The 26,055-nt window shown below is 49.0% G+C and overlaps 10 protein-coding genes across 10 annotated transcripts; 6 read left to right on the plus strand and 4 right to left on the minus strand.

Annotated features, from left to right (window-relative positions):
* Positions 1-493: 493 nt before the first annotated feature.
* On the plus strand, positions 494-2,428 carry N7466_004110 (uncharacterized protein; the record flags this gene model as incomplete). Its single annotated transcript, XM_057163507.1, has 5 exons — positions 494-568; positions 616-861; positions 924-1,598; positions 1,653-1,833; positions 1,887-2,428. The coding sequence occupies 5 exons, from the start codon at positions 494-496 to the stop codon at positions 2,426-2,428; spliced, it is 1,719 nt and encodes a 572-aa protein (XP_057022188.1).
* Positions 2,429-2,973: 545 nt separating this feature from the next.
* N7466_004111 (ammonium transporter) lies at positions 2,974-4,810 on the minus strand (the record flags this gene model as incomplete). The annotated part of the gene is made up of 7 exons (XM_057163508.1): positions 2,974-3,416; positions 3,487-3,906; positions 3,975-4,060; positions 4,122-4,447; positions 4,519-4,546; positions 4,610-4,714; positions 4,779-4,810. The coding sequence occupies 7 exons, from the start codon at positions 4,808-4,810 to the stop codon at positions 2,974-2,976; spliced, it is 1,440 nt and encodes a 479-aa protein (XP_057022189.1).
* A 1,210-nt stretch (positions 4,811-6,020) lies between these two features.
* On the plus strand, positions 6,021-6,480 carry N7466_004112 (uncharacterized protein; the record flags this gene model as incomplete). Its single annotated transcript, XM_057163509.1, has 2 exons — positions 6,021-6,253; positions 6,330-6,480. The coding sequence occupies 2 exons, from the start codon at positions 6,021-6,023 to the stop codon at positions 6,478-6,480; spliced, it is 384 nt and encodes a 127-aa protein (XP_057022190.1).
* Positions 6,481-6,624: 144 nt separating this feature from the next.
* On the minus strand, positions 6,625-9,081 carry N7466_004113 (uncharacterized protein; the record flags this gene model as incomplete). Its single annotated transcript, XM_057163510.1, has 2 exons — positions 6,625-6,793; positions 6,863-9,081. The coding sequence occupies 2 exons, from the start codon at positions 9,079-9,081 to the stop codon at positions 6,625-6,627; spliced, it is 2,388 nt and encodes a 795-aa protein (XP_057022191.1).
* Positions 9,082-9,327: 246 nt separating this feature from the next.
* On the plus strand, positions 9,328-10,052 carry N7466_004114 (mitochondrial 37S ribosomal protein bS18m; the record flags this gene model as incomplete). The annotated part of the gene is made up of 3 exons (XM_057163511.1): positions 9,328-9,457; positions 9,534-9,769; positions 9,852-10,052. The coding sequence occupies 3 exons, from the start codon at positions 9,328-9,330 to the stop codon at positions 10,050-10,052; spliced, it is 567 nt and encodes a 188-aa protein (XP_057022192.1).
* A 350-nt stretch (positions 10,053-10,402) lies between these two features.
* N7466_004115 (WD40 repeat domain-containing protein) lies at positions 10,403-12,358 on the plus strand (the record flags this gene model as incomplete). Its single annotated transcript, XM_057163512.1, has 3 exons — positions 10,403-10,418; positions 10,477-10,565; positions 10,628-12,358. 3 exons carry the CDS (start codon positions 10,403-10,405, stop codon positions 12,356-12,358), a joined length of 1,836 nt encoding a protein of 611 aa, XP_057022193.1.
* An 860-nt stretch (positions 12,359-13,218) lies between these two features.
* Positions 13,219-18,554, plus strand: N7466_004116 (Transcriptional coactivator SAGA-type complex Ada1/Tada1; the record flags this gene model as incomplete). Its single annotated transcript, XM_057163513.1, has 10 exons — positions 13,219-13,269; positions 13,344-14,660; positions 14,721-15,108; positions 15,176-16,249; positions 16,327-16,488; positions 16,554-16,628; positions 16,913-17,185; positions 17,306-17,580; positions 17,674-17,782; positions 17,887-18,554. The coding sequence occupies 10 exons, from the start codon at positions 13,219-13,221 to the stop codon at positions 18,552-18,554; spliced, it is 4,392 nt and encodes a 1,463-aa protein (XP_057022194.1).
* A 542-nt stretch (positions 18,555-19,096) lies between these two features.
* Positions 19,097-22,081, minus strand: N7466_004117 (U4/U6-U5 snRNP complex subunit PRP6; the record flags this gene model as incomplete). Its single annotated transcript, XM_057163514.1, has 3 exons — positions 19,097-19,240; positions 19,311-21,597; positions 21,702-22,081. The coding sequence occupies 3 exons, from the start codon at positions 22,079-22,081 to the stop codon at positions 19,097-19,099; spliced, it is 2,811 nt and encodes a 936-aa protein (XP_057022195.1).
* Positions 22,082-22,298: 217 nt separating this feature from the next.
* Positions 22,299-23,671, plus strand: N7466_004118 (dimethyladenosine transferase; the record flags this gene model as incomplete). Its single annotated transcript, XM_057163515.1, has 4 exons — positions 22,299-22,435; positions 22,499-22,754; positions 22,830-22,894; positions 22,993-23,671. The coding sequence occupies 4 exons, from the start codon at positions 22,299-22,301 to the stop codon at positions 23,669-23,671; spliced, it is 1,137 nt and encodes a 378-aa protein (XP_057022196.1).
* Positions 23,672-23,731: 60 nt separating this feature from the next.
* Positions 23,732-25,938, minus strand: N7466_004119 (GTPase-activating protein GYP1; the record flags this gene model as incomplete). The annotated part of the gene is made up of 7 exons (XM_057163516.1): positions 23,732-23,896; positions 23,958-24,050; positions 24,103-24,983; positions 25,043-25,497; positions 25,570-25,757; positions 25,834-25,845; positions 25,915-25,938. 7 exons carry the CDS (start codon positions 25,936-25,938, stop codon positions 23,732-23,734), a joined length of 1,818 nt encoding a protein of 605 aa, XP_057022197.1.
* Between the last annotated feature and the right edge of the window lie 117 nt (positions 25,939-26,055).

The following is a 26,055-nucleotide window of genomic DNA, read 5'->3' on the forward strand; positions in this document are numbered from 1 at the left end:
GTACAGTAGTTTGCAAAAAGAAAAAGAAAATTGTGCCAATCAGTGTTGATCTGGTTGCCCCTCTCTTGAATGACTAGCCCCTTGTGGTATTCCGAGTCCTGGACTTTCCTTTTTCATACATGCCCTATGTATGTTCCACAAACTTTCTGTATTAACCTTTTTGGATAGATCCACTATTTAGCTGAAGACACCGATGTTTGACTTGCTTGGTCTAAAGATTGGAAAAAGCCAGGATACTCTGTGCTAGTGTCCAATCATCTTCTAGCCCAAGCTATATTCCCTAGTGCAATAATGCACTATGTACTTTGGTGAAGGGTTCATCGCGATTAGCGCGATCATATAGCAAGCAAGATCGTCGGTGGAACGCATACCGTAGATCTGGGTATATTTAGGCTAGTCAAATGTCCACCACTTAACATCAATTTTCAAGTAAATAATTATCATCTGGAGCCACTTAAGTAGCTCTAAGCAATATTAAGTGGCTGCAACCTCCATGTCGACGCCTCCTATCTCTTGTGAAGGCCCAGCACCTCCCCTTCCCTCTAATAATGACATATCAGGCATCGGAGTGAGTATGACAGATATCTTTATGTTATCAATCTCTGATATATGAAGGTCATCGTCAATTATGTCGGGACCGCTGGGCTGGCAACACTGCTGGTCATGGTATACTATTTCATGGTCTATGAACCCGCAAATGACCCATTCAGGGTAAACGGCCAAACAGAAGAACTGTTGTCCAGGCCTAACCCTGTGGACATAATCATTCTACGAAGTCTGCGTGCTGCACTGAAACGAATTCCTCTAACCGAGCACATCCCGTTTGGCACAAACAAGAAAACCGAGTTGTTTTTCCTGAAGGTAAACCCCTTGTGTACCTTACTGTTTATGTCACCGTTACTAATTATAATACTCACAAACAGTTAATTGTCATGATGGGTGATCTTCAAGTTTTGAGCGGGTTAACAATCCTAATAAGTGGCTTTGCGCAGCTCCGTTCTGGGCTGGCAACTTACTATTGGATCGTCATCGTTCAGCTCGCCTGGTTTTCTTGCCTGACCCATCTGTGCTGTTTAACTCTTCTGAGAAACCATCTTTACAACAATGCCATCGAACGAGGATGGCGACTTGTTGCAATGGCAACCCTAGCCATTCTTGACCTGGTAGGCCTCGGGTTCACTGGAAATTACCACTGGGCTTTCTGCTCAGATTGCGACTATAGGAATTATAGTCAACTGAAAGAAAGCGGCGACGCTGGTAGCATGACACCGGCTCCGAACGATTATGCAATATGCTTCATGAGTGTAGCTCCATCTGGAAACGGGGCATTCGCATCTATGGTGGTGGCAATGCTGCTGATCATCTTGGGATTTTGTACTAGAGTAGCAAAACTGTACAAGCCTCTTTCTGTTGGGGTTTTCGGTCGGTTTCGAGCTCATCTCAGCATAAAATCCCGGAGGCTACTACGGCGTGTCTACATATACTCTGGTGCTAACAGGAAGAGCAATTTGAGGTGGAACTTGTTGTATCTGCCCCTACTATCGATATTTCTAATGGGACGTTTTCTCTTAGATGAGTGGTCCTCACTGTTTCTCGAGGTAATCTTGTCAAAGATATCTGTTAAGGGAATAGGCTTTATTGACTTTCAGTAGGTCTTTTGGCTTCTCGTTTCCTTCACTTGGGGCATAGCCCATGTGAATCATTTTATGAAACAATCAGAAGTCATTCATTTCCAATTTCCTGACGACAATTTTGATTGGTCGTTTGGCCAAGTTCTATCTGTTCTTCTCCTAATAGCTCCAGTGATCTCCATCCTAGAGAGTTTTTCAGGAAGTAAGAAAATCCCCGAACTTCAGAGGATTATTGGTTCTAATGCTCGATGATAGTTGAAGATACGGAATCGGATGAAGTCCATGTCTCTCATTTAACGCAAAGCCTACAAGAAAACTTGACACCTTCTCCAATCAATCAGGATCCTATGGATCCGGATAATGATTGGGACCGTCATCAGCCGACATTGAAAGCCGCTTTCGCCTATTTCAATCTGGTGTTCGCGATAATATACGTCACTGTTATAACTTCACCGGCGGCCAGTATTCCCCAGACTTTATTCGATGAATGGATTGCCGTAGGGACTTTCGTTGCACCCTTTCTCGGTTTATTCGGTGTTATCTTGCTCTCTTTATCCATAGAGCCGCTTTTTTCCCAAGGAAGAATAGTTTTCCCAGCTCTTTCCATACTGCTTACGATTGTTTGGTTCACAACAAGCATCGCGTGGCCAGCTGTCGAGGGCATGTTTATTTTTCAGTTTACTGCTCCCATGCAAGTGTTCCCCTTCTTTGCGGGCTTTTGTTATCTGATGATCCGACACTTTGTCGATCTCATTGCAGGAAACTGTGACAACAACGCTACCGCTTCGCAAGTATGAATACTTACTTTCCGTTTCTACGGCGCTTTAGCCACACGCCGATCGGTTGGTAGTATTTTGGGTGACCACGTGCGAGTGCTAGCTGTTGTATGTTTTTATTTTTGCATTGTGTTCAATGTTTGTCGTGGTTTGTTGGGAAATTTCATGAAGCAGGCAGAATTACTCGAAGACTCGAGGCGGTTACACCGGTTTCGGGACAAACTATACATTTTATAATAGATTTATCATAATCAAGATTATGGAGCACAGATTCAGCGACTTTGTTTCAAACGAAGTAAGTCTATGGCAAGGAATGGGAGTGGCTTGAAAGACTCGAAGGTCATGAGATCCCGCATGAACAGGTCTAACCGGGTGTATATGTGATAATAGACCTTGTAAAAAAAGAAATAGAACCTGTCAGACAATGGAAATAGAAATTGAGTGGACCGCGCGGTCCCATTATCTTGTATACTGTATATCAATGGATGTATCCATACACATGTGCATCCCGTAACCTTGAAACCCGTCTAGATAATGTACCCAGATCAAACTGAGACCCCTAATGTTCACTCAGACTTCTTTGAAGGAGTCCCTTGACCACTGCCACTAGCTCCCTCTGCATTTGCCACACTGAGACTGTCGATGATATGGCCACTCTCAAGTGCGTTAGCATTAAGACTGATGTGGCTTCTCTCGCCCTCAAAGAACAATGCATATGCCTCTTCACCGTGGATTGCATCATCGCCAACAAGTAGTTGTTGCTCAGTCATACGCAACGGTATACGTAAGACATATTGAATGAAAAGACAAATCAATGTCGTGATAAAGACATTGAGGCCCATAATGAATAGGGCACCCACAATTTGCAGCCATACTTGCTTTCCATTGCCTTCGATCGCACCGCCGGGATTCGTAAGACCAAACGCTGCACAGCCATCAATAGTGGCGAAGATGCCTGTGAGAAACCCACCCAGGACTCCGGCAACCATATGGGTATGGACAATTCCCACTGAAAAGAAAAGGGTCAGCTGGGCTATCAATGCAGGAGGATAAGTCAGCAACAGGCTACTATTACTTACTAACGTCATCAACTTTCTTCATCCATCTCATTCTTCCCAGGATATTCATTGATATCCAAGGAATCGAACCGGAGCAAACTCCAATGATGACAGCGCCCCAGCCTGCAACGAATCCAGCGGCGGGGGTGATTGCCACGAGGCCAGTGATCTCGCCTTGAACAGCGCCAATGACGGATGGCTTCTTGAGAAATATGTAGTCCAGGCAAGTCCAAACGAGCAGACTAACCGCGGTGCAGATATTGGTGTTGAGAACGGCAACACCGGCATCGGGGCTGGCCGCGTATGGATCACCTCCATTGAATCCATTCCAGCATACCCAAAGGATACCCGCACCGACCAGCATGAGGAGAATGTTGTTGGGGTAGAAGGAGTCCTTGTCGCGTTGCAAACGTGGACCTACCCAGAATGCAGCAACAAATCCTAAAAATCGTGTTGTGTTAGAAAATGGAAATTCTTCGACAGACATCGAAGCAATTCTCTCGACTTACCAGCAGTGCCAGAGCTCAAGTGAATGACATATCCGCCTGAATAGTCCAAGACCCCCATTTTATAGAGGAATCCTCCGCCCCAGAGACTATATTTGTCACCGGTCAACATTATTCCATGCGTAATAAACAGGGCAATAGACGACTGACCTGAATGCCCCAACAGTATAACTAAATGTGATCCAGAGGGGTACGAATACCATCCATGCCAAAAGATTCATTCGGCCTAGCAAAGATCCTCCCAGAATGATGACCGTGATGGCCGCGAAGACGAACTGGAAGTATATCATAGTTGACAGGTTGAAATTGACCGACACATCTGCGGCTGGTAAAGTTGCTTGCGCCAGGTTTTGTTTCATAGTTAGGACGGGACCGGGTGTTCCAACCAGAGGGAAACTCCCCCATTGCTCGCCGAATGCCATTTTGTATGCCCAAATCACCCAGACGACAAGTGTGGCGGAGAAAGCGTAGAAGACCTGGGCTTTGTTAGAAACCTTGGAAGGCATTATCAATTGGGGGAAGAAGGAATACTGAATCAATAGCGTACCATGAATGCGGAGTTGATGGCCCATTTCCTTTGTAGATTGGATATGATTAGCTCGGTATATTGCAGCTCTGCGCACAGTGAGAACACTTACTTCTTCACGAATCCGGCATAGAGAATCGCAAGTCCCGGAATCGACTGAAGAGCGACCAGCGTCCCGGCAGTCAACTGCCAGGCCTGATCTCCCTTGTTGAGCCAGCTATAGAGGATTATCAATACAGTCGATTTCCAAGAAAGAAGAGTTACGTATGTCAAGGACTCACTCGGGATCTGGATTGGTTAATGCCGAAGACATGATTGAGGACCAGAAGCGATATCAGTCCAGAAGCCCTGGAGGTGCTATGGAATGACTTTGATAATTATCCCCGTAGCAGGGGTAGAATTTATTGCTCCGGGTCCACGCGAGTGGGCTGCATGTATAAGTACATGAAGAAGAGGTGCGCGGCCGACTCGGAATTTGGAAAATGTCAGCCCTGCCCAACCTTTGACACGGTCTAGATCAGACACAGTCATTTTATCCGACGGTTTGCTTCTTTTCAATCACATCACACTCAAACCGCCCTCCGGCGCCCAGGTGGTTTAACCCCGTATTCCTTCCAGCATTGTCTTTGGAATGGGTCAATTTGAGAGATAAGACGCGCCTATGTCTTCCAGCCCAATAGAAAGGTTCATCTTCGTAAGTAAGATATCAAGCTTCACCTCATGACACACGAAAATCCCCATGAGTCGAACGATGATTCGTCCACAGCTGGTGCTATCTCGCTTCGCATCTATCAAAGCTGTGCTTATTTTGGGTTTCTTATAGCTTCGTATTTTCCCTTATCTCCCGAATAATGAGAATTAAACCCCCTTCAACGAAGCTTGTCACAAAGCTTAACTTCCCCAGATGTGGACCCGAATCTCCCACATCGGTCATAGTCCAGAACGTGGCTGATCGATGACGCTGATAATAGGGCGGATGCAATCCATATCTCTGATCCCTCATTCGCTGCGATTACATTTCACGCCACACCGCCGCCCCCGTCCGCAATAGATCAATCATCTTCCATCGTCTTATCTCCCAAATGCTCTGTATTCTGAGTTCTCCATGCCGTTCCTGCTTCTCTCATACACCAAACAACAAGAAAATTAAATCAGATGATGGCTACGTCAAGTGATGGGTCTTGTGGCTGGGCTTAACCATCCATCAACGGCCCAATTGAAAGCCCTGGAAGAAGGAACCCGTGAAAGAAAGTCGCTCATACATACGCACGCGAAAAGAGGAAAATGAAAAGAGGAGTCGCAAATAGAGTTGTGGGTCGATATTATAATCTGGGGTAATGCCAAGCAACGCTGCGTTCCCAAGAATGCGAATATTCTTGGCCTCTGTCTACATTTGTTGCGCACCACGTTTTTGGCCCATATATCCTTTTATTTTTTTGGCGCTCATGATCACGGTGTGATCTGATACGAGGTATGTGCAACACTCGTTGTCTTGGCAAAATTAAAGATTGTTAGGGTCCACAATGCTTCGATTCTGGAAACGTCAAGGATGGTTTAGGCTCCATGGTACAGACCTTGTTGGAGACTTTGGTGGGGACGATAGAGACAGAATACTTCCCCGTGCTACTGTTATCGTTGAGAAAGAATTGTCTTTTTCTCAAGCCGATGTGGGATTGCGATCACAGGAATGGCTTGCTACCGAGGACCAAGGACGATTCATGAGCTTTGGGATTGGTGGTGCTGGCAATATTAGAAGGTATGTGAGGATTCACTCCATTATCCCCTGTGGTCTCGGGTGTTTAGTATAGGATGTCTTTTTGTTTGTTTATTAGGCTAATGCTTGGCTTCAATTCACTAGGGTTTGCCTTCGAAATGGACACTACTTCCAATGCTGATGAGCCGCCGCCATTGACGTCAGATTGCCAAGTAATACCTACAGCCTTACTCTTTCGGCCACTTGTGTACGATGATACGAATATATGATTTTTGACCCGGCCTGATATGCCTCACTCAGATGCACTCACAGGAGAGAGAATCAAAGAACCTTCAAATTTTGTTTATATTATGTAGGCCTCGTGCCTTAATGTACAGCGGGAGCATCTCCCTGTCAAGCCTAACGTATTTATATTAAACCCACGTCTCGTTCGTGATGCCATCAAACTTTGGCCCTTCCTCATGCTCAGTTCGGGGTGTTTGGATCAAATGTGTCCACTGTTCGGGGTATTTTTCAAGCGCCCACTTCTCAACCTCATCCTTCCAGTATTGGTATGGGATGGCATTATAGAACAATCCAATGCTATGATAAAGTCAGCGACGGGCACCATCTCCTTTCGAGGATCAAAAACAGAAAAGAAAAACCACTTACGTATTACTTGTAGGGGCCACGCCAATCTCAGCTTGCATGTTGTCGATGGCTTCAGTCGCCATATCAAACTCGCATTGTGAAGCAACCGCCTCAATGTATGCAGTGTACAGCCGCCGATCGATCGTAATCTCCAGTTTCTTGACCTTCGCCATCATTTTGATCGCCTCCTGCACGCCATTGTGGTGCTTTTCGCACACCTTAAAGAAAATCGCAATGGTTTTCTGCGAGGGCCCTTCCTCTGATTGCAGAATTTGTCGGAAAATCACCATACTTTTATCGGGCATGTCACACGCCGCATATGCTAGCATCAATCCATTGAAGATTCGTGTATTAAGTTCCACCTCCAAATCAAGCTTGAGCATGTTGTGAACAAGCTCGAGGTTGGCCGCATCAGCCGTTCGGGCCAAGCCCTGGAAGCATCGAGCGTAGGTGTCGGGCTTAGGTCGACGACTTGGGTCCTCCGCCTGGCGCATGTGTCCAAAGACCAAGAAAGCCAAGTCACTGCGTTCCCGTTCGAAGAAAGAGGACATGAGCTCTGTGCGTATGGCGACACCTGTCTCGGAGAAGGCCAGTTTGAGAAGCTGATAAACCTCCCATACATTGGCATCTGTTTGGTCCTTGTCCAGAATATAATCGGTCAAGGCGGTACGAATCAGGCCTTTGCCTTCGCTATCCAGGTTTCCCAGCCTGGGGCGGAGGAGCTCAGACACAGCTTCCCAATCGTGGCGATAAAGCAACATGCGCGTCAATGCAGCAATGGTCTCTGCACTTAATGACACGTTTTCCTGGAACAAGGGGTCGAGGAGAGACGAAATTTGTTGGAACAAATCGTCTTTCTGCTCCGACAGGCAAAGCATTGTGATGAGCTTATTAGCCAGGGGAAGGTTATCACTGGCTAACACACTGGGGTCAATCTTCTCTTCGAGAATTGCGAGAGTCTGCTCCACATTGCTAGCCTGGATGAATGACTCCAGCTGCAGCAGATGTGTCTTGTCATCCGGAGTGAGACCCCAGTGCTCAGCCAGTTTAGCGTAATCGTTAGCCAGTTGAGGGTTAGGCAGAGAGTTTGCGTATTGGATAAGACCATTCACATGGGCAATGTTAATAGCTGATTTGAGCGGAGGGTTGGCTCCAGTCCAAGACTTGACCTTCTCTTGGAGTGACGAAGCACTGCTGCCATGAGCTGCGTCCCAAAGAAGAGTGGTACCGACAGTCTCCGGGCTGGGTTCCCGAGCAATGGATTCGTAAATGGGCTTAGCCCACGGGATCTCAGAATTGAGGATTGCATATTGAATAGCAGCACTCTTCGCAGCAACAGAAGGCTCGAAACCTCCAGCAATCGGACACTCGTAAACTGTCTGAACTGCCGAGGAAATGTCTTGTGCAATCAGCAGCTTGACGAGCTCCTCGTGCGAGGCTTGGTCAAACTTGACACCAAACTTTTCCAATTCTTGGGTGACCTTTCGCAACTGGCGTCGGTCATCTTTCAAGGCGAATCCCTTCAGAACACTAAGCCAAGGCGATGGCTTTGCTCCACGGAATTGACCTCCGAATTTCATTATGACATGACGAGCTTCTTCGGGGTTGCCATTGGAGGCCATTAAGTTAATGTAGACCAAAAGCGCGGGTCGGCTTATGGAGTTGGGACCAAATCCATGGTCAGCACAGAGCTCGAGGTAGGCAAACCGTGCAATCTTAAGAATGGTGTCGCGTGCCTCGGGGAGACACTCTGCCTCGGCGAGCACAAAAAGCACCCTCTCCAGGTTCTCCACCGAGAAGACATCCTGCCATTCTTTTTCCTCGAGCTCATTTTGTTGAGCCTTCAAGTGCTTCCATGTGATGGACAGCAAGCGAGCCTGAAATAGATTGATAACACCGGGGCTTTCAACACGGGATGTGAAGAACAGCTGAAAAGCTTTCACTAATGTGTGATTTGGAGGAGCTCTGCTTTTATCTCCAAGCGACCGTTTCAAATCGGTCATGGGCTTTAGACCCTTCTCCGTAGGCAACGTCGCAGGTTGACCCTCGCCGGTATTTGTTGGGTTGAAGCTGAATGCAAAAAGAGACCGCCGTGAAACAGGGTTAAGTCCGGACACGCAAGGCCGTACTCGTGCGGGGGAGATGGTATGGAGCAGTTGGTTTCGGCGGCATCGCGAAAAGTGTAGCGGCTCGTTGTTGATGATGGCCCGGAAGACCCGTCTCGAAAGATGAGACTGCATGCCTGAGATTAAAAGGCCTTCCTATTCCAGTTGAATTGACCTGATCGGGCTTGAAGGGAGAATGGTCGATAATATTGGCCGGGAATGAAGTTCGGATCAAAAAGTTCGCGACACGCGGAGAAAGCTGGTCTGAGGCGGAAAGGCGGTCTTGGCACTGCTTGCGAAAAAAACGCTCCGCGTTGATATCTCTTCTTCTCCCGACTTGGCCTCACGATCCCAATTCCACCTCTACGGAACTATTTCACAATGTCGCTGAATCTGTTTTCGTCACTACGCAGCAGCGTTGCAAATGCTCTGCCCTCGGCCTGTCGCTGGAGCTCGACCGAGGCCATAAGCCACTTCACTTCCCCTTCCCAGCGATCCCAATCAGCATTCAGTATGCCTCAATCCTCCCCCGGGTTTTATCGAGAACCTGCAATTGGTACAAGTCATTTGCTAACAGTTAGTTTCAGAATCATCCTCCAACCAACGCCGGAACCCCAACCACCGCAAGCGCTTCCTCGAAAACCAAAAATCCCAGAGCGAAAGCAAAGCTATTGAGAAATTCCAGACCCGCGACTGGAAGGCTGGTGATATCTATGCTCCTCACGATCTTAGCCCAGCAGAGATGAAGAAATGGTCCAAGCGCAAGGCTCCTTCGTTTGACGCCTTTGATGCCTTGAATCTGAACCCATTGAACCTGCACAAGGTACGGATGCTTCAATCTTGAAGCCTAGCACCCCTGTGCTTTGCTTTATTTGCCCAGAATCTAACGTGTCTTATCTTGATAGAACTTCGCGATTATGTCCGAGTACGTCTCACCTTTGGGACGTATCAAGCACCGAAACCAGACTGGTCTGCGCCCTGTTAACCAGCGGAAAATTGCCAAGGCCATTCGGAGGGCTATGGGACTTGGTCTTTTGCCCTCTGTTCACCGACACCCTGAAATTCTGGCATCAGAGGCCAGAGCGAAGATGGGTACCTACTACTAGAGTATGTTCATTTTGAGAGACATCAAAGTCTTGGGCATTTTAGCACTGTACAGATCGACGAGGCCTGAGAAAGGGCACAAATTTCCATGTATTATTAGTTCTAGCGCAATTGGAATCAACTTTTTTGGTTACAAGATTTTTTTACTTCAAATTTGAAATTTGCAATACCGGCATTGATTTGATGTACCATGTGTGTCTGGGGTACAGTTGTTGCCTGCAATGCGGCAATGTGGATGTGTTACTGGATAGAGTTAAGTCCCCGCTACGTCAGTCCATAAACAATCTCCCCTCCAATCTTTCCTGAAACACCTCCCCTCCTACTCCCTGATACAATCCAAGTACAGCTTCCGATGTCAATCACAAACGGTAAGCCTTCTTTTGGACCTTGGCTATTAACAATTATGTGATACTGACACTCATAAAGAGTCCATCTGGGCTCCCAGCCCCTCCACCACTCGTGGGCAGCCTACCCAGCTCTCATCAGACCCCAAGGGTGAGCGACTAGCCTATGCTGTACGGTCCTACTTATATGTTTATTTCATTCAATATTCCTCCTGACCGAAAACAAACTGCAGTCCAATAAATCTATCTTCCTGCGTTCTATCGACGACCCCGCAGTCGCTCGCCAATACACCGAACACAAGGCCCAGACCACCGTCGCTCGGTTCTCGCCCTCCGGATTCTATGTCGCAAGTGGTGATGCGTCCGGTACAGTGAGAGTTTGGGATTGTGTCGGAGATGGTATTACCAAGGGCGAGTACAACATCGTCAGTGGTCGAATCAACGATCTGGCTTGGGATGGTGATTCGCAACGGATCTGTGCCGTGGGTGACGGCAAGCAACGATACGGCCACTTTATTACATGGGACAGTGGAAACACCGTTGGTGAAATCTATGGTCACACGCAACAGATCAACTCCGTCTCGATTAGGCAGCAGAGGCCCCTGCGCGCAGCGGCCGCAGGCGATGACAAGAAGCTGGTCTTCTATCATGGAGCGCCCTTCAAATTTAACACGGGAGTTGGAGACAAGCACTCCAACTACATCTATGGTGTCGGCTTCAGTCCTGACGGTTCGCACTTGGCGAGTGTTGGTGGAGACCGCAAGATTTGGTTGTACGATGGCAAGACTGGAGAGACCAAGGGCCAGATTGGCGAGGGCGAGCACAAGGGCAGTATCTTTGGTCTCTCGTGGAGCAAGGACTCGCGGAAATTCGTCACCGCTAGTGCTGATCGGACGGTGAAGATCTGGGACGTTGAAGCCGGTAAAGCCACCCAGAGCTGGACTCTTGGCGAGGAAGGTGCAATGGCTGTTCGCGATCAGCAGGTCGGCGTTGTTTGGCCCCCTGGCCGAAGCGACAACCTGCTTATCAGTTTGTCTCTCAGTGGAGACCTGAACTACTTGGTAGAGGGAACTCCTGAGCCCAGACAAGTAATCTCGGGTCACCAGAAGAGCATCACTTCCTTGAACCAGACCACTCTTGATAACAAGGAAACTTTGTGGACAGGTAGCTTTGACGGACGAGTCTGCAGCTGGGACGTTTCTTCGGGCACGGCAGCGGAGATCGAGGGTGAGAGCCACCCCGGCTACGTTGCTGGTCTCACCCCCACACCAGAGGGATCTGGACGAATTTACAGTGTTGGCTGGGACGACACCATTCGCTCCATTGACATTGGTGCCAAGACATACACTGGCAGTGCTTCCAAGCTGACCGGGCAGCCAAAGGGTGTCGCCGCAGACGATTCCACTGTTCTGGTGGGTACCGCAGAAGCCGTTGAGATTTTCCAAGATGGTAAGAAAACCGGCGAGTATAAGCCCAAGTTTTCCGTCACTACTGTGGCAGCTCATGGCGGTGTTGCTGCTATTGGTGGTGAGGACGGATCTATCCAGATCTGCAAGGTTTCTAGCTCTAGCCTCTCAGGCGAGACTGATATCAAGGCCTCCCGCAACCAGATCTCCACCCTTGCATTCTCTCCAGATGCTTCGCTTCTAGCTGTCGGAGACCTGCGAGGCCGTGTCCTGGTCTACAAGGTTGCAGATGGCAGCCTCGTCACTGACCGCTGGACCGCACACACCGCTCGGATCACATCCTTGTCCTGGAACAAGGCTGGATCGCATTTGGTCAGTGGTTCGCTTGACACTAACATCTTTGTATGGAGCTTGGCCAACCAGGGTGACTGGATTGAGTTGAAGAATGCTCACAAGGAGGGAGTCAACGGTGTGACTTGGGTTGAAGGTAGTACAAAGATTGCCTCGGCCGGTGCTGATGCCGCAGTGAAGGTGTGGAAGGTTGAGGGGTTGAAATAAGTGGGAGAAGGAGGTTGATTATTTGCTGTGTATAGATGAAATGAATGACATTCAAATGTTTTTACAAAGTACTAGTAGATTTTGTAAAACAATTGATACTTCTATGTATCATCTTTCCAAGGTCCCAAGGTTCCAAGGTTGGTAAGCGTGCAGTGAACCTTGGATTTCACATATGCATGATTTTGGACTGACGTGGATTTCGAGTCAGGTGCATGTATCCAGGACCTGGATATTCCAAGCTTCTACTTCACCGCATGTGTGCACACCGCCATCTATTTCCCTCCACACGGGGCCCAAGGGCTGACCACTTTGGTGTGCATATCGTTTAAAACTCAATTTAAGCACTTGAGAGTCCATTTAAAGGCCTCGAGCTACATGCACACGGTTTCTCGCAAAGGAAGCTCCAAATGGATCGATTGGTGGTCTAATTTGATAATTCCAATCAGCGTTATATATAGTGTACAATCAACATTATTCGTCTAACAAAGGCAATCTCTGTACATAATCTCCCATGTTGAAAGTCGTCCGTAGACTGTTTCCACATAAAAGTGCTTTCTTGAAATATCTCTCAAGCACCTGAGAGCTCTAAATATTGGTAGCTTGTACCACGGAGATTTTGTTACAAGGTTGATTTTACAGTTGTTCCCATGTTTGAGGTGCGTCGGCCCAGCAAAAATGACGTGGCCATAACCCGCATTGATTAACCAAACAAAAACGGGCGTCTGCCAACTCAGCTTTTCCCCCACAAAAAACCCTGTACGACTGACTTGAGCTAAAGAAGCGACTGCGACATCTCTTGATTCCATGGAGATTCTCACCGTGAAGTCGCGCCGAGTCCGAGCGTAAGACGAATTTAAGCTATGTCACCATCTGGAGCTCCCAGTAGCTCCCGCCGCTTCTTGCGGCCCAAGGTACCTTGTCCACAACCTGAGCTCCCACAAACCAAATCCCTGGACGAATCCGAGGAGGCTAACAGCTTGTGTAGCTGCGCCAGGCAACCTTTGTCCTCCCGAGAACCGGCCAGCGCCTCAAAGGCCTCGTAAATCTGCGAAATCCCACCGAGAGACCCACACTATCCCACGGCGATAATCACGAGGAGCTGCGCGGCTTACTCTCCGGCGAAATAGAGGCACCCCATGATGGATTCGCTACCAAGATATCCGCGCGGGCGCGAAAATCATGGGTGGAACTTGATGAGTTCGTTCGTTCCGAGCAAGGCATTGGAATCTTGAAGTGCAGTTTGGCATATTTACTCGGCTCCATGGCGACATTTATTCCGATCATTTCCACCTTCCTCGGTCATCAGGATGGGAAACACATGGTGGCTACCGTGACGGTGTATTTCCATCCGGCAAGAACCATAGGGAGCATGTACCGAGCTTCAATTTGCGCGTTGCTCGCGTTTTGTTATTCGGCTTTCATCTCGATCACGAGCATGTTGCTCGAAAATCTCTTTCAGGATACATTGGACCTACCGGTACTTGGCCATGCGTTGGTCTTGATCGTGTTCTGTGGCGGTGGACTCGGGTTTGTCGGATGGACCAAACAACGACTCGGGGATCCGCTAGTGAACGTTGCCTGCTCACTTACAGCACTGTCCACAATAACCGTGTTGACAAAAGAAGGCGCCGTGCAAAGTGGGGATCTCTCCCTGGAGAAGATCTCTCAGGTTTTGAAGATGGTCATCATGGGTGTCATTCTGGCTATGGCAGTATCATTTTTGATAGTCCCCATCTCAGCACGAAAAAAGCTGCGCTCCAACCTGGTTACTACCACGGAGACGTTAGCAACAATGCTAGCTATCATGACGGATGCTTTCTTAAGTGGATCCGAAGAAGAATTGACCATTGCTGAATTCGTCGATGCCGAAACAAGGCATCGTAAGGCCTACTCCCAGCTGGACAAATTGGTCCGAGAGGCCAAACTGGAGCATTTTGCGGTAGGAACCGAGAAGGAATATCGATTAGAAAAGAAGCTTGTTCGTTGGTTGCAAGACATCACGCATAACTTGGGAGGATTGCGCAGTGCCGCAGATCTCCAATTTAGTTTGATTCGAGAAACAATTGCTCGAGAATCTGGCTCTGGTGGACTCCCTACTCCATACGCCGACTACGTTGCATCCCTTGAGCGTTCGTGGTCCTTCCCAGACGGTTCTTTTCTGGAGCCTATCGATGAACGTCCCGAGGCAGAATTGTCGCCAGGTGGAAGCTACAACGCTGCAGCAGGCCTGGAGAATGCGAACTCTTCTCTTCTTCCTGCGGACGTGTTTACCATTTTTATTTCTCATCTTGGCCCCTCTATGGTAAATCTCCCTATAATCTAGGAACCCGATAAGCTTACGATATCTAACCATTGGAGATAGAGGTCATTGACGTTTACTATGAAAGAAATCTTCAACGAGATTCCATTTGGCCCAGCTCCAACCTATAAAGTATCGGTGAACAACCGACTGCATACGAGTCTGGATCGTGCTCTTAGTCTCTATCGGGAGTCACGACAAAAGACACTCAAGGCGCTCTACGAACAGACGGAAGCCATGAAGATGAAAAGTCCCGATGCGGAAGCAGACTTGGAAGAAGTATCAGCTAGCTGTGGTCATTTCAGTTTCTCACTTCTGGAGTTTGGAGAGCAGCTCCATGACCTACTAGCGATTCTTGACGAGCTGCAGCTTGAGACCGAAGAAAGACCTGGTGGGCGATCTTGGTCTTGGATGAAGTTCTGGCACGTTGACGACAAAGCTGTTGATGCAGGTATGTAGTTGTGCTCTGTATTGATCCCCTTCATGAACCTGTATACTGATGCGGTTGGTGCCTTAAGAAAGATACAGTGGTGCAGAGAGCAATCGCCACCTGCAACTCTCACGTAATATCGGATCGCAGGACAGGATAACGGCCGCAGTGAGAGCTCGTCTACGCCCAAACAGCGAAACAAGTGTCAGGGAGAGATTGGGTTATCGACTCTGGAAATCACTTGAATTCTTCCGACGGGACGACACCAAATATGCGATCAAAGTTGGGGCCGGTGCAGCTCTTTACGCTTTGCCTGCTTTTCTTCCTTCCACTAGACCGTTCTACCAGCACTGGAGAGGCGAATGGGGCTTACTGTCATACATGTTGGTCTGTTCCATGACAATCGGTGCTTCTAACACGACAGGGTACGCTCGATTCCTTGGTACTTGTCTCGGGGCCGCATGTGCGATCTCAGCCTGGTATATGACCAGAGGCAATGTTTTCGGCCTTGCATTCTTTGGATGGCTAATGGCTATCTGGACAGCGTGGATCACCATCGTTCGTAACAACGGGCCCATGGGACGATTCATAATGCTCACCTACAATCTCTCTGTGCTCTATGCATACTCGCTCTCGCAGAAAGATGCTGATGGCCGCAACGATGAAGGAGGCCAGAACCCAATCATCACTGAAATCGCCCTTCACCGCGTTGTTGCGGTGTTATCCGGCTGCATTTGGGGCATCTTCATCACCCGTTTCATTTGGCCCATCAGCGCGAGAAAGCGATTGAAGGACGGTCTTAGTATTCTCTGGCTACGGCTGGGTCTTGTCTGGAAGCGTGACCCGCTATCAACTATGGCGAAAAATGGCAGATCCATTGTGTATATGACTGCGCGGGAGAGACTCGAACTTGAACGATATCTCACCCGGCTTGAATCCCTACTTGCTTCTGCACGCTCTGAATTTGAACTGAGGTCCGCATTTGATGATGCCCCGTACGCCAATATCATTCGGCGTACTCGGAGTATGGTGAATGCATTCCATGCTATGAATCTGGAACTGATGAAAAGCGATACCGCCACGGCCGGAGAAATCTGCCTTCTTCAATACACAGCCGTTGAGCGGCAGCAGCTCTCTGCTCGCATCAGTCACCTCCTGACAGGTACGTCTTATTCTGTGACTTTCTGCACTGAAAAGTCATTTTATGTGTCTTGAAACTAACGCTCAAACCACCTATAGTCATGGCATCTTCTATGAAGCTTGAATACCCGTTGAGCGACGTCTTACCCAGCATTGATCATGCACGCGACAGGCTACTGGCTCGTATTTATCGCTATCGCCAAGATCATGAGGCTTCTCAACTCACCACGGATGAAGACTGTGCGTTGCTATATGCTTACAGTAAGTATTTCATCTGCATTCTGTTTTGTGTGGAATAAGTTCCAATGCTGACTAGCTTCTTACAGTCTTGGTAACTGGCCAGTTGTCGAGGGAGATCATGGAGATCATCGCCGACATTGGGCAATTATTTGGAGTTCTGAGTGAAGATGTAGTACAGCTAGTATAAAAATTTCAGTAGTACATTATTAAATAAAGGCAATATGTCTTGAATATCAAATCTTTGCTCACTTATAAAATCATCGCTGGTTTCGGGATTGAAGGTGGTATCCGGTTCTGGCGGCGGGGAGAGACAACCAAGGCGGAAACCCTACCTACACCAACCGTCACGTCAACCCTTCCATCCCCATCATCCATCATTTCCATCTCAACTCATCTCCAACTTCACCCTCCTCTCACTCTCAGCACGCGTCTGATGAATGCGTAGACCCTCTCCCTACCTGCCGCCCTTCGGCCTCGCCTCGTCGCACTCCTGCGAGTCCTCCAGCCATGCAGATTGACCCAGCCGCCCTGAGTCGGTCTGACTCGGCGTCAAATCCGGCAAAGAGTGCGACACCGAACACTTCAGCAACAGTGAAATCATCCAGGGCACTCAACTCCGTGCCGCGCCTCGACTTAGAGCATGCCTACACGGATCTGAAGGCCGCTATCGGGGACCAGTGGGCCGAGTATAAGGAATCGACGGCCCTCTTCTTACTAGGTATGTCAATTCCTGCGCGTGCAATTCTTTAGCTTCAGTTCATATCTACTTTCTGAGATGATAGCTCACTGCCCCCGAATTGAGCTGCCTTGACTGACCTCCTGACCTCTTACCTTCTAGGTCACTACAACCAAAATGAATACGCGTCGCGAGTCGATTATATCATATGCGCCGATCTCAAAATCGAACATCTACATAACAATTTCGTCTGCGCGATTCTCGGAAACCTCACACGAGACCTCCCCGATCATGGCGTCGCGAACTGGGTTTCGGCCAATGATAAGCCTTCGATGGTGTCGAAGCCGATCTCGGGCGATGCTGCGGAACAGAGATTAAAGACGGAGGTGATGCAACTGCCCCCGCGAGATCGACGGCGGATTAAAGGAATTCCAGAGGTATGTTACGGGTCTTTATTTTCCGATTGTTGTTAGGGAGGGCGATACTTCCATACCGAGGATAATGCTAATGAGGGGGGGGGGGAATTTTAGCGCGACCCCAACGAAGTGACACCCAATGAACTGGAGGAATACCAACTGGCCAAGCAAATCAAGCTCCCAAGCCAGGTACCAGCAAGCGCTGGTGGATTGAACAAGACCAGTAAGAAATCATCACCCCCGCAGCTCAATGATTATATACGTGCTATCGCATTGCGCACACTCCTACCACGACCTGGAAATTCTAACCGATTTGTTCTTTTGCAGACTGGGAACTAGAGATTCGGAAACGATATGCGCAACCACTTGCCGCTGAGACTGGCGAGTTCCCCGATGCGGAATCCATCTATGCCCGCATGGTCCCCATTTGCTACGAAGAGTCCCTCCCCGGTGGCGCCGGCCTTCCTTGTGCCGAGTTCGTGGCAATTGCAACAGATACATTCGTGAAGGAAGTCCTTTCTTCAGTCTTCTCACGCACCCGATCAAACGGTCCGTCTGGTACAAGCAACGGCATGATGAAGCGCAAATACCGACAACAACTGGAACGGGAAGAGCTGATGTTCACTCGAGGTGAAATCGCTAAAGATGCTGCTACCGGCTTGCTTCCAGTTGAGGCTAAAGAAGCCGCACTTCGCAGACCCCTCGGAGTCAGAGATCTACGTCTCACCCTTGAGCTCAGCAGTGGAGTTCTTGGTCATATGCCGCTGATCATTGACAAAATCAAGAGTGGGTACTTCGAAGACGAGCTTGAGACCAATAAGCAGGATCGACTGGAGAACGGCGTGGACGAAATACTCGAGGTTAAGACCGCTGACGAGGACGAAATGGACATTGATGATGTCGACGATGCGCTATCGGACTGGGAAGGAGGCACTGCGGCAGATCGAAACCACTTAAATTCTCTGCTGGACGAGTGCTTGTCTATGGCTGCATGAAGATGATACCCCCGACCTCTTTCCCCCTTTACTTCTAGTTGTTCTCCCCTACTTTGATACCACGCTGCCCCTGTATTCTTTCCTTCTTTTCTTGTCGATTCTCGGTCTCGGGTGGTGGGATGATCACGGCGTCTGGGAATTACGGCGAGCCACCTCTTATTTTTTGCATCGGGTTCTGGAGTTCTTTGAGGACATGTCGTCAAGCCAGCCTCGACTACTTGGTCCTCATGCTTTATTTGTTTTCCTTCGTTTTTTATATATATTTTTTTTTTCGTTCTTCACCCCCGTGTGGGCGGTGCTGAACCTGCGATGTACAGTAGCCTTTTCTACGGAGAAGGTGGACGCAATCGGGCGGAAGGGGAATATTCCACTATCAAAATCAAGAATAGCAGAAGCGATGGCCATGATCTCTACTGGTCGGTGGAGAAGTCAAGGTTGTTCTATACCCATTTATGAATCTGATTCACGATTGAAATATGCATTTTTGCTTTGTAGAAGTTATCCCAGAAACGCCGCATGGTGGTACATCATAAACGCAAAGCTCAATTGATTGTATTAGCAACAATCTTCAACAATTCGTCCGTAGGTTTATGGGCATTGACTGGGTCTTTCGAAATCGATTGCCACACCTCGCCGTGTTTGGGTTCGGTTGAGACACACTTGGACACGACATCGGACCGTTTTTCCTGTAAAAGAAGACGTTAGACTCTGATCAACTATAACAAAAAGTAAATGAAGAAAAGTGAAAAAACTAACCTCTGTTCCGTGTTGCATCAGGAACTTGTAATACCAAGCCCAACCATCACCATAGTCACTATCGGAGACAATGGCCTTTTCGAACCAGGTCATCGACTTTTCTAGTCGTCGCTCGCCCCAGAAAATGCGTGCCACTGTGATAAATAGAATCGGGTCGTTATCCACCTTCTTAATAGCCTCCAAACTGCGAGCTTTGCGTTGAGCACGGGGTTCAAGATGCCAGATGCTCTCGCTCCATAGAAGGCCAGAAGCTGGAACCTCTTGCAACGCCTTGGCCATAAGAATCTTCGCTTGGCCAAGATTGTTTGCGCGTCGTTCCACACGAACACTTTCTGTCCAGAGCTCAGCACTCTTGGGCACGGCTAGGCGGGCACGATCCAGCACAGATCGAGCCCGGACAACAGCACCGGCCTTTTCTTCCAGCCGCGAGGCAAGGAGCCACAGCGGGACGGACTTGGAACAGGCACGGGTTCCTGTGCCATATGCCTCCCGGGCTTGTGGAAACTTATTTTGAGCCTCGTAGATCTGGCCCTTGATCATCCAAAGCTTGTCAGCCTTGGGGTAAAGCTGCAATCCTTGGTTGACGAGATCCAGGGCGTCGTCGATGTTACCTAGCTGCCGTTCGAAAGCAACACTCTTAATCCAGACGCGATCGGTACCAGCTTCGCGGCGAGCAGTGGCCAGTAGTTCTCTTGCTTGGTCGGTTTGCTTGGCATCTGCTTCGAGTTTGACGGCTGCCAGCCAAATATCTTCATTGTTAGGGTTCTGGTTGAAAGCACGGCCGAGGACTCGTCGAGCGTCATCGATCTCTCCGGACTGCCACTTTTCTTTGGCAAGTTGCAACCACAGCTCCTCGCTCTGGGGGCACGCCTCAACAGCTTTCTCGAGGACCTGCCAGAGAGCTTCTTTATCATCATGATTGCGCTCCAAATCGGCAGCAGCAATCCAAATTGATCGGCGGTTGATGAAAACTCGTAGTGCGTATGCGTAAATAGCGCGCGCAGTTTCGTATTTTCCACGTGCAATGCTGGACTTGGCGTCCTCCATCCAGATGTCTTTCCGGTCGTCATCTTCGTCTAAGCCCCACCCAAGAGTCTCGAGAACAATGGATCCGCAAGTAAGAACGGCACCTTCTTCTTCGCATCGCTCGGCCTCCGCAATCCACTCTTCTCGCTTTAACATTGCATTTTCGCGAGCTAGAGATTGAATGGCACGTTTCATGACATTGACCTTTTCGAAAGTGCCCATTTGTTCTTGAAGACGGGCTGCAGCAATCCAAATTTCGTGACTTGTGGGAACAGCCTTACGAGCAGCATTCAAAACCTTCTGCGCATTCTCTGGTGTCTCTAGTCGAGCAAGAGCGAGCCATAATTCCACCGACAAGGGGATCATTTCGACGGCCTTAGCTAAAAGAAGACGCGCATCTGCGGGATCCTCCTCCAGGTTGACAGCTTCTTTCCAGATCTGGACTGATTGGGGAATGTGGAGAATAGCTTGTCTCAGTACATTCTTCTTGGCCCGAGTATCTGTTTCAAGTTTCATGGCCTCAGTCCACAACCTGGTGGAGTGATCATTATTCTTAATGGCGTTGGCTGCAATGACCTTGGCGTTATGTCCTTCATTAATTCGGATGTTCTCGAGCCAAGCATCTTCGCTCTTTGGACAAAGCTCACAACCCTTAGCGATGATATTCCTGGCAGCGACAATCCGGCCTGCAAGTTCCTCAAGACGTGCAAGCGCAATCCATCCAGGGGCGTGCTTGGGGTTGGTCTTGGTGACAGATTCCAGTAGTACACGAACTCGTTTGATGTCGCCAACCTCGAGTTCTCCAGCTTTCATTTCTGATTGAGTAAGGCTGGTAAGATAGCCCTTGGGATCGATACTGGTCGAACTTCCAGAAGCGGCGTCGGAAGTTGATCCAAGTGCAGCTTGGTCCAGTCTCACTTTCAAAACCTTATCACGCGCAGCACCGATGTCTGCGAAATTCGTCATAGTTCCATCTGTGCTTTCTTCATCGCCTGGTTGAGCACCATCTTCGGCAATCGAGGTATCAAATTGACCCGCATCTCGAGCGCCTGCGATGACGCTATCGGGAACGGCATAAAATCGCTGGCGTAGGTTCTGCTTGGCTCGTCGGTTCTTGCCCGTCAGATCACCAACCTCGGGTAGGTTGGACCAATCCTCCTCGGAGACCGCAGCGAGGGATCGCTTCAAGTCGGCAAACTGTTGCTGAATTTTCGGGTTCTTTCGTTCGTAATCATCGCGTTCTTGTTGCTCTCGAGCTTCCCTGTAGGTGGCGCGTACAAGTCGGTATTCTATCCAAACAACCGGGGCTTGGCCCGTTGAACAAGAGGTTTCTTGTAGAAAAAGGATATGGGAAGTGAGACTCACCTTCGAATCTTCCGGCGTCTGTCCATCTTCTCATCTACCTCTTGGTAGATGCGATCTGCTTCATCGTCCTCCTGGTCAAATTGCCCGTAGGCAAATAGGCCTGTATCATTTTCAGGATCCTGGAAACGTTCGTCTTCCTCCTCTTCCTTATCATCCTTCCCTCCCTTTTCGCGTGATTGAGCACCATAAGCGGTCGGCGCAGCAGCTCCCAGAAGCTGAGCTCGTTTCGTCAGAGCGGCCTGGATCTGCTCGGGTGTCGGGCCTTCGCGCGCAGGTCCCAAGTCAGAGCGCGTGGTGAAACCGGTCGCACCACGACCCAGACCGGCCACATAGTTCTCCGGTGCCTGTTGGCTAAGAAAATCCTTGCGTCCGGACGCCATAATGGACACAGCGAGCTCGAGGTGTGTTGAAGATCAAAAGAGTAGTAAAGCGGATTTCGTAGAAAAGTAGACCCGATCCCGACAATCTTATCGCAAAAGAAAAAAAGTTGCCCACTTTCGCCTTGTCCCCCCAAAACACCAAGTCTCGCGATTCGGAGCTTCGGTTTAATATAGACGAACCAATTCACAGGCAGCATAGATCTGTCAGTCTCACAAAATGCCCAAGGCCATCAAACAAAAGAAGCGCAATGGGCAAGGCGACGCAGCTGCAAAGTCCTCTGCGGCCCACAGTATCTTCAAGATGAACACAGATATCGGCCAGCACGTTTTGAAAAACCCCGGTATTGCAGAGCAGTAAGTGTTGAAAACTATGCGGAACTCTACATATGGGCGCCAGCTAAAAATCTTCCTCTATAGAATTGTCCTCAAAGCCGAGCTCAAGCAGAGCGATATTGTTCTTGAAATCGGTCCCGGTACTGGAAACTTGACTACAAAGATTCTAGACCACGCCAAGAAGTGTATCGCCGTCGAACTGGATCCTCGCATGGCGGCTGAAGTTACCAAGCGTTTCCAGGGTACTCCGGCGCAGAAGCGTCTCGATGTGATCCTCGGAGACGTGATGAAGACCGAGCTTCCATACTTCGATGTCTGCATTAGCAACACACCATACCAGGTACGTCCATACAACACCCTATTGTGAGCAATAAAACATATGGGAACTTTTGAATCTGACCTCTTATGTGTATAGATTTCTTCCCCTCTTACATTCAAGCTGTTGGCTACATTGCCTGCTCCTCGAGTTTGCATTCTCATGTATGTTTTTCTTGGTTACGATGTGTGCAGCAATGTTTTCACCAACCGAACAATTATTTTTTATTTGTTATATACTAATATGCCCTCTTTTAATTTAGGTTCCAACGTGAATTCGCTCTTCGTCTTTTCGCTAAGCCCGGCGACAAGCTCTACAGTCGACTTTCCGTGAACGCGCAAATGTGGGCCAAGATCGATCACATCATGAAGGTTGGCAAGAACAACTTCAAGCCCCCGCCCCTGGTTGAGTCCAGCGTTATTCGCATGGTCCCCAAGGTTCCGCGGCCGCAGATCAACTATGAGGAATGGGATGGCATGTTGCGTATTGCATTCGTCCGAAAGAACAAGACATTGCGTGCTAGTTTCCTCGGAACCACAAGCATCGTGAACATGCTGGAAGCGAACTACCGGACATGGTGTGCGCAGAATGATATTCCAGTTGAAGATGGCCCCGCGGAGGATGCCGATGGAGATACAATGGATATGGGAGAAGAAGACGGTGGAGAGGTGGAGGAAGTGGCCGAGGTCATGGAAATGGACGACGACGATGACGTCCCAGATTTCTTCAAGGAGGAGACTAACGCCAGTCTCCAACAAGCGCTTAAGAACAAGACCCCACAAAAGAAGCGAGGAAAGGTTTCGATGTTGGTGCGCGAGAAGATTCGCCAGGTCCTGGAGGATGACACTGGTCTGGCTGACAAGCGCGCAAGAATGTGTGATGAGAACGAATTTTTGAAAATGCTGTGGGCCTTCAACCAGAAGGGAATCCACTTCAACTAATCAGGACCAAGTCTCCTCTTGGGACAGTCCCGAATAGAAAATGATGAATTATGATTACTATCAATAAAAGATACCATTCTCAGGAGGCGTGTCGCCGGAAGGCCGAAGATGAGCAGCAGAATCCTGGAAAAGGCTCTGCCAGATGAATGCCTCACTTAATAAAAGCTCGATATCTTTCTCAGTCCAACCTTTCGTGGGCAATGCTTGAAGGAACATCATAACCTCCTATAAATTGGTTAGAATTTTTCTAAATGCCGCTAGTCATAGTATCTCCAAAGCAACATACCTGGAAGTCCATCTTCACCAATTGGTCCGTCCATTTAACTAAGAATGCGGCACAGACGTAGAGGTGGAATCGTGAGAAGCCCTGCTCCTCGGCCTGTGGTTTTTGTCAGAATCATGGAGAGAAAAAGTAATCCCAAGAGACGTACCATATACGTATCCCACATGCGTATCGTGTTTTTGATGCTCATTTCCCGCATGAGCAAGCAGTTCATCCATCGAAAGCTGAACTGCATAAATTCCACACCTTCTTGCTCAAGATGCTTAGCAAGAGCTGAATCAATTCGCTTTGTAAGGTCGCGCAGCGCTCGGACTTGTCTGTGGATGCCTGGCTGGGCATAAATATAGTTATCTTGAATCCCGTCCAGAAGCTTTGTCAGACACCAGAACGTATCGGCCTCCACGGCATCCAGCACACTTCGGGGCAACTGGCCCGGATCCATGCCCTGTTCGACATTGAGATCCGTAATGTATACTCCTAGGAAAACCTGCCAAAATGGTGTCACCAAGTCGTTGATGCCCTGGACATAACCACTTGCCGGGTGCCGAATGGCCCATACATACAGGATCCGTTCCAAGGATCTCTGTGTCGCTTCGTACCCATATAGCGGGATATGAGGACTCGTACGCGGGACGTCAATGCTGATCTGGTGCCAAACTGCCTCATCCAGTCCTCTACCTCGTCCAGTACTCGAGGCGGGGGGGTTTGAAGCGGCGCCACTGCCGCGTTCAAATGCTTGCCGAACGCCATCCAAATACTCCTTGCGCTTTCTCTCCAAGGTCGAGATACGTCGCTCGCTGTTCGGAGGTAAATAACCGAGCACGAGTTGCCACGTCATCGGCCGAACTTCCTCAGGTACCCCAGACCATGCCAGATCTCGGAGTTCAGTAAGGGACACGGTACTAGCCTGGAGGATACGTTTAAACTTATTGATTCGAGTGATACGACTCGAATGAATCTCCCTCTCCTTGGGGGACGCATTGGTGGGAGGCGGGGTGTGACTGATGAGATTCAGAGCATTTGCAGGATCTAGCTCTCACGTCAGTATACTCTGTTCAAAATCGGGGACAAAGGGAAAGTATTCAAACCTTGTAAAATATCTTTGTACTGCGGTCGCAGTATTTTTTCATCGCTCTTGCGCGCCGTTGGATACATGGGTGTGCCGCGTTCTTCGGCGATGTCTGAGCTGTTTGCTCGCTGGCGGTTGTTGGCTGAAAGCCCAAAACCAAGGGAGCCAGGTTTCCCTCCCATGAACCCCCCGGGATCGATTTTCTTTGATTTTAAGGATGTCTTTTTCCGTCTCATACTCGCAAGACTTGGAAGCCCAAATTCATCTTCATCGTCATCATACACAATTTCATCATCGTCTTCTTCGTCTTCTTCAGTTGGGTCTCTGCTCCACTCGTCTACTCCGTCGGTCATAATGGCATATGGAGCGTTTGGAGGGGAGGCGACGTTTCCAGATCGGTGAGCCAGATGCGAGGGCGCATTGGTGGCGGAGGGTTTCGGGGGCGTCCTGGGGCGAGGGTGGGATGATGTGCCTCTGTTCATGGTATGTCAGCATAACTCTAGTGCCGATCCATTGACTTGACGAGCCAGAAACAAAAAGACTGACTGTAAAATATTGGCATGGGAATATGAAGCGCCCACAACGGTGTTTTGACCATAAATCTTTGGGGACGACTGATTCAGGGATGTTGCCCGTCCAGCCCAGAATGGAGAGTCTGCACGTCTTAAATTATTCTCAGTCAAGGTTCTCGGTAGTGTGTGAATATAGGAGGGTTTGAACATACTCGGAGTTGTCTATGGACAATCGGGGAAGCTATGTTAGCTACCGTGGACCCTGGAGGAAGCTGCGGCGGGGGAAATACGCACCAACCTGGACCATTTCCTATGTAGACAATGATTAGTATTCCACTGATTGACATTATCGCATTGTTTCAAGGTCTCAAAGACTCACTTGCTGCCCTTTCTTGTTTGTCATAGCTGCTACTGAAGTGATGAGTAGTGCGCGCGATCTCTAGCGGAGTGTTGAATGCGGGGCGGCCCAGCGATGGCGTTGTTGTCTCCTCCCACGGCGTTAGACCAAGTCAGTAAGGCA

This window comes from Penicillium verhagenii (assembly GCF_028828195.1).
Source record: "Penicillium verhagenii strain IBT 33310 chromosome Unknown utg000005l_segment0_segment0, whole genome shotgun sequence".
NCBI lineage: Eukaryota > Fungi > Ascomycota > Eurotiomycetes > Eurotiales > Aspergillaceae > Penicillium > Penicillium verhagenii.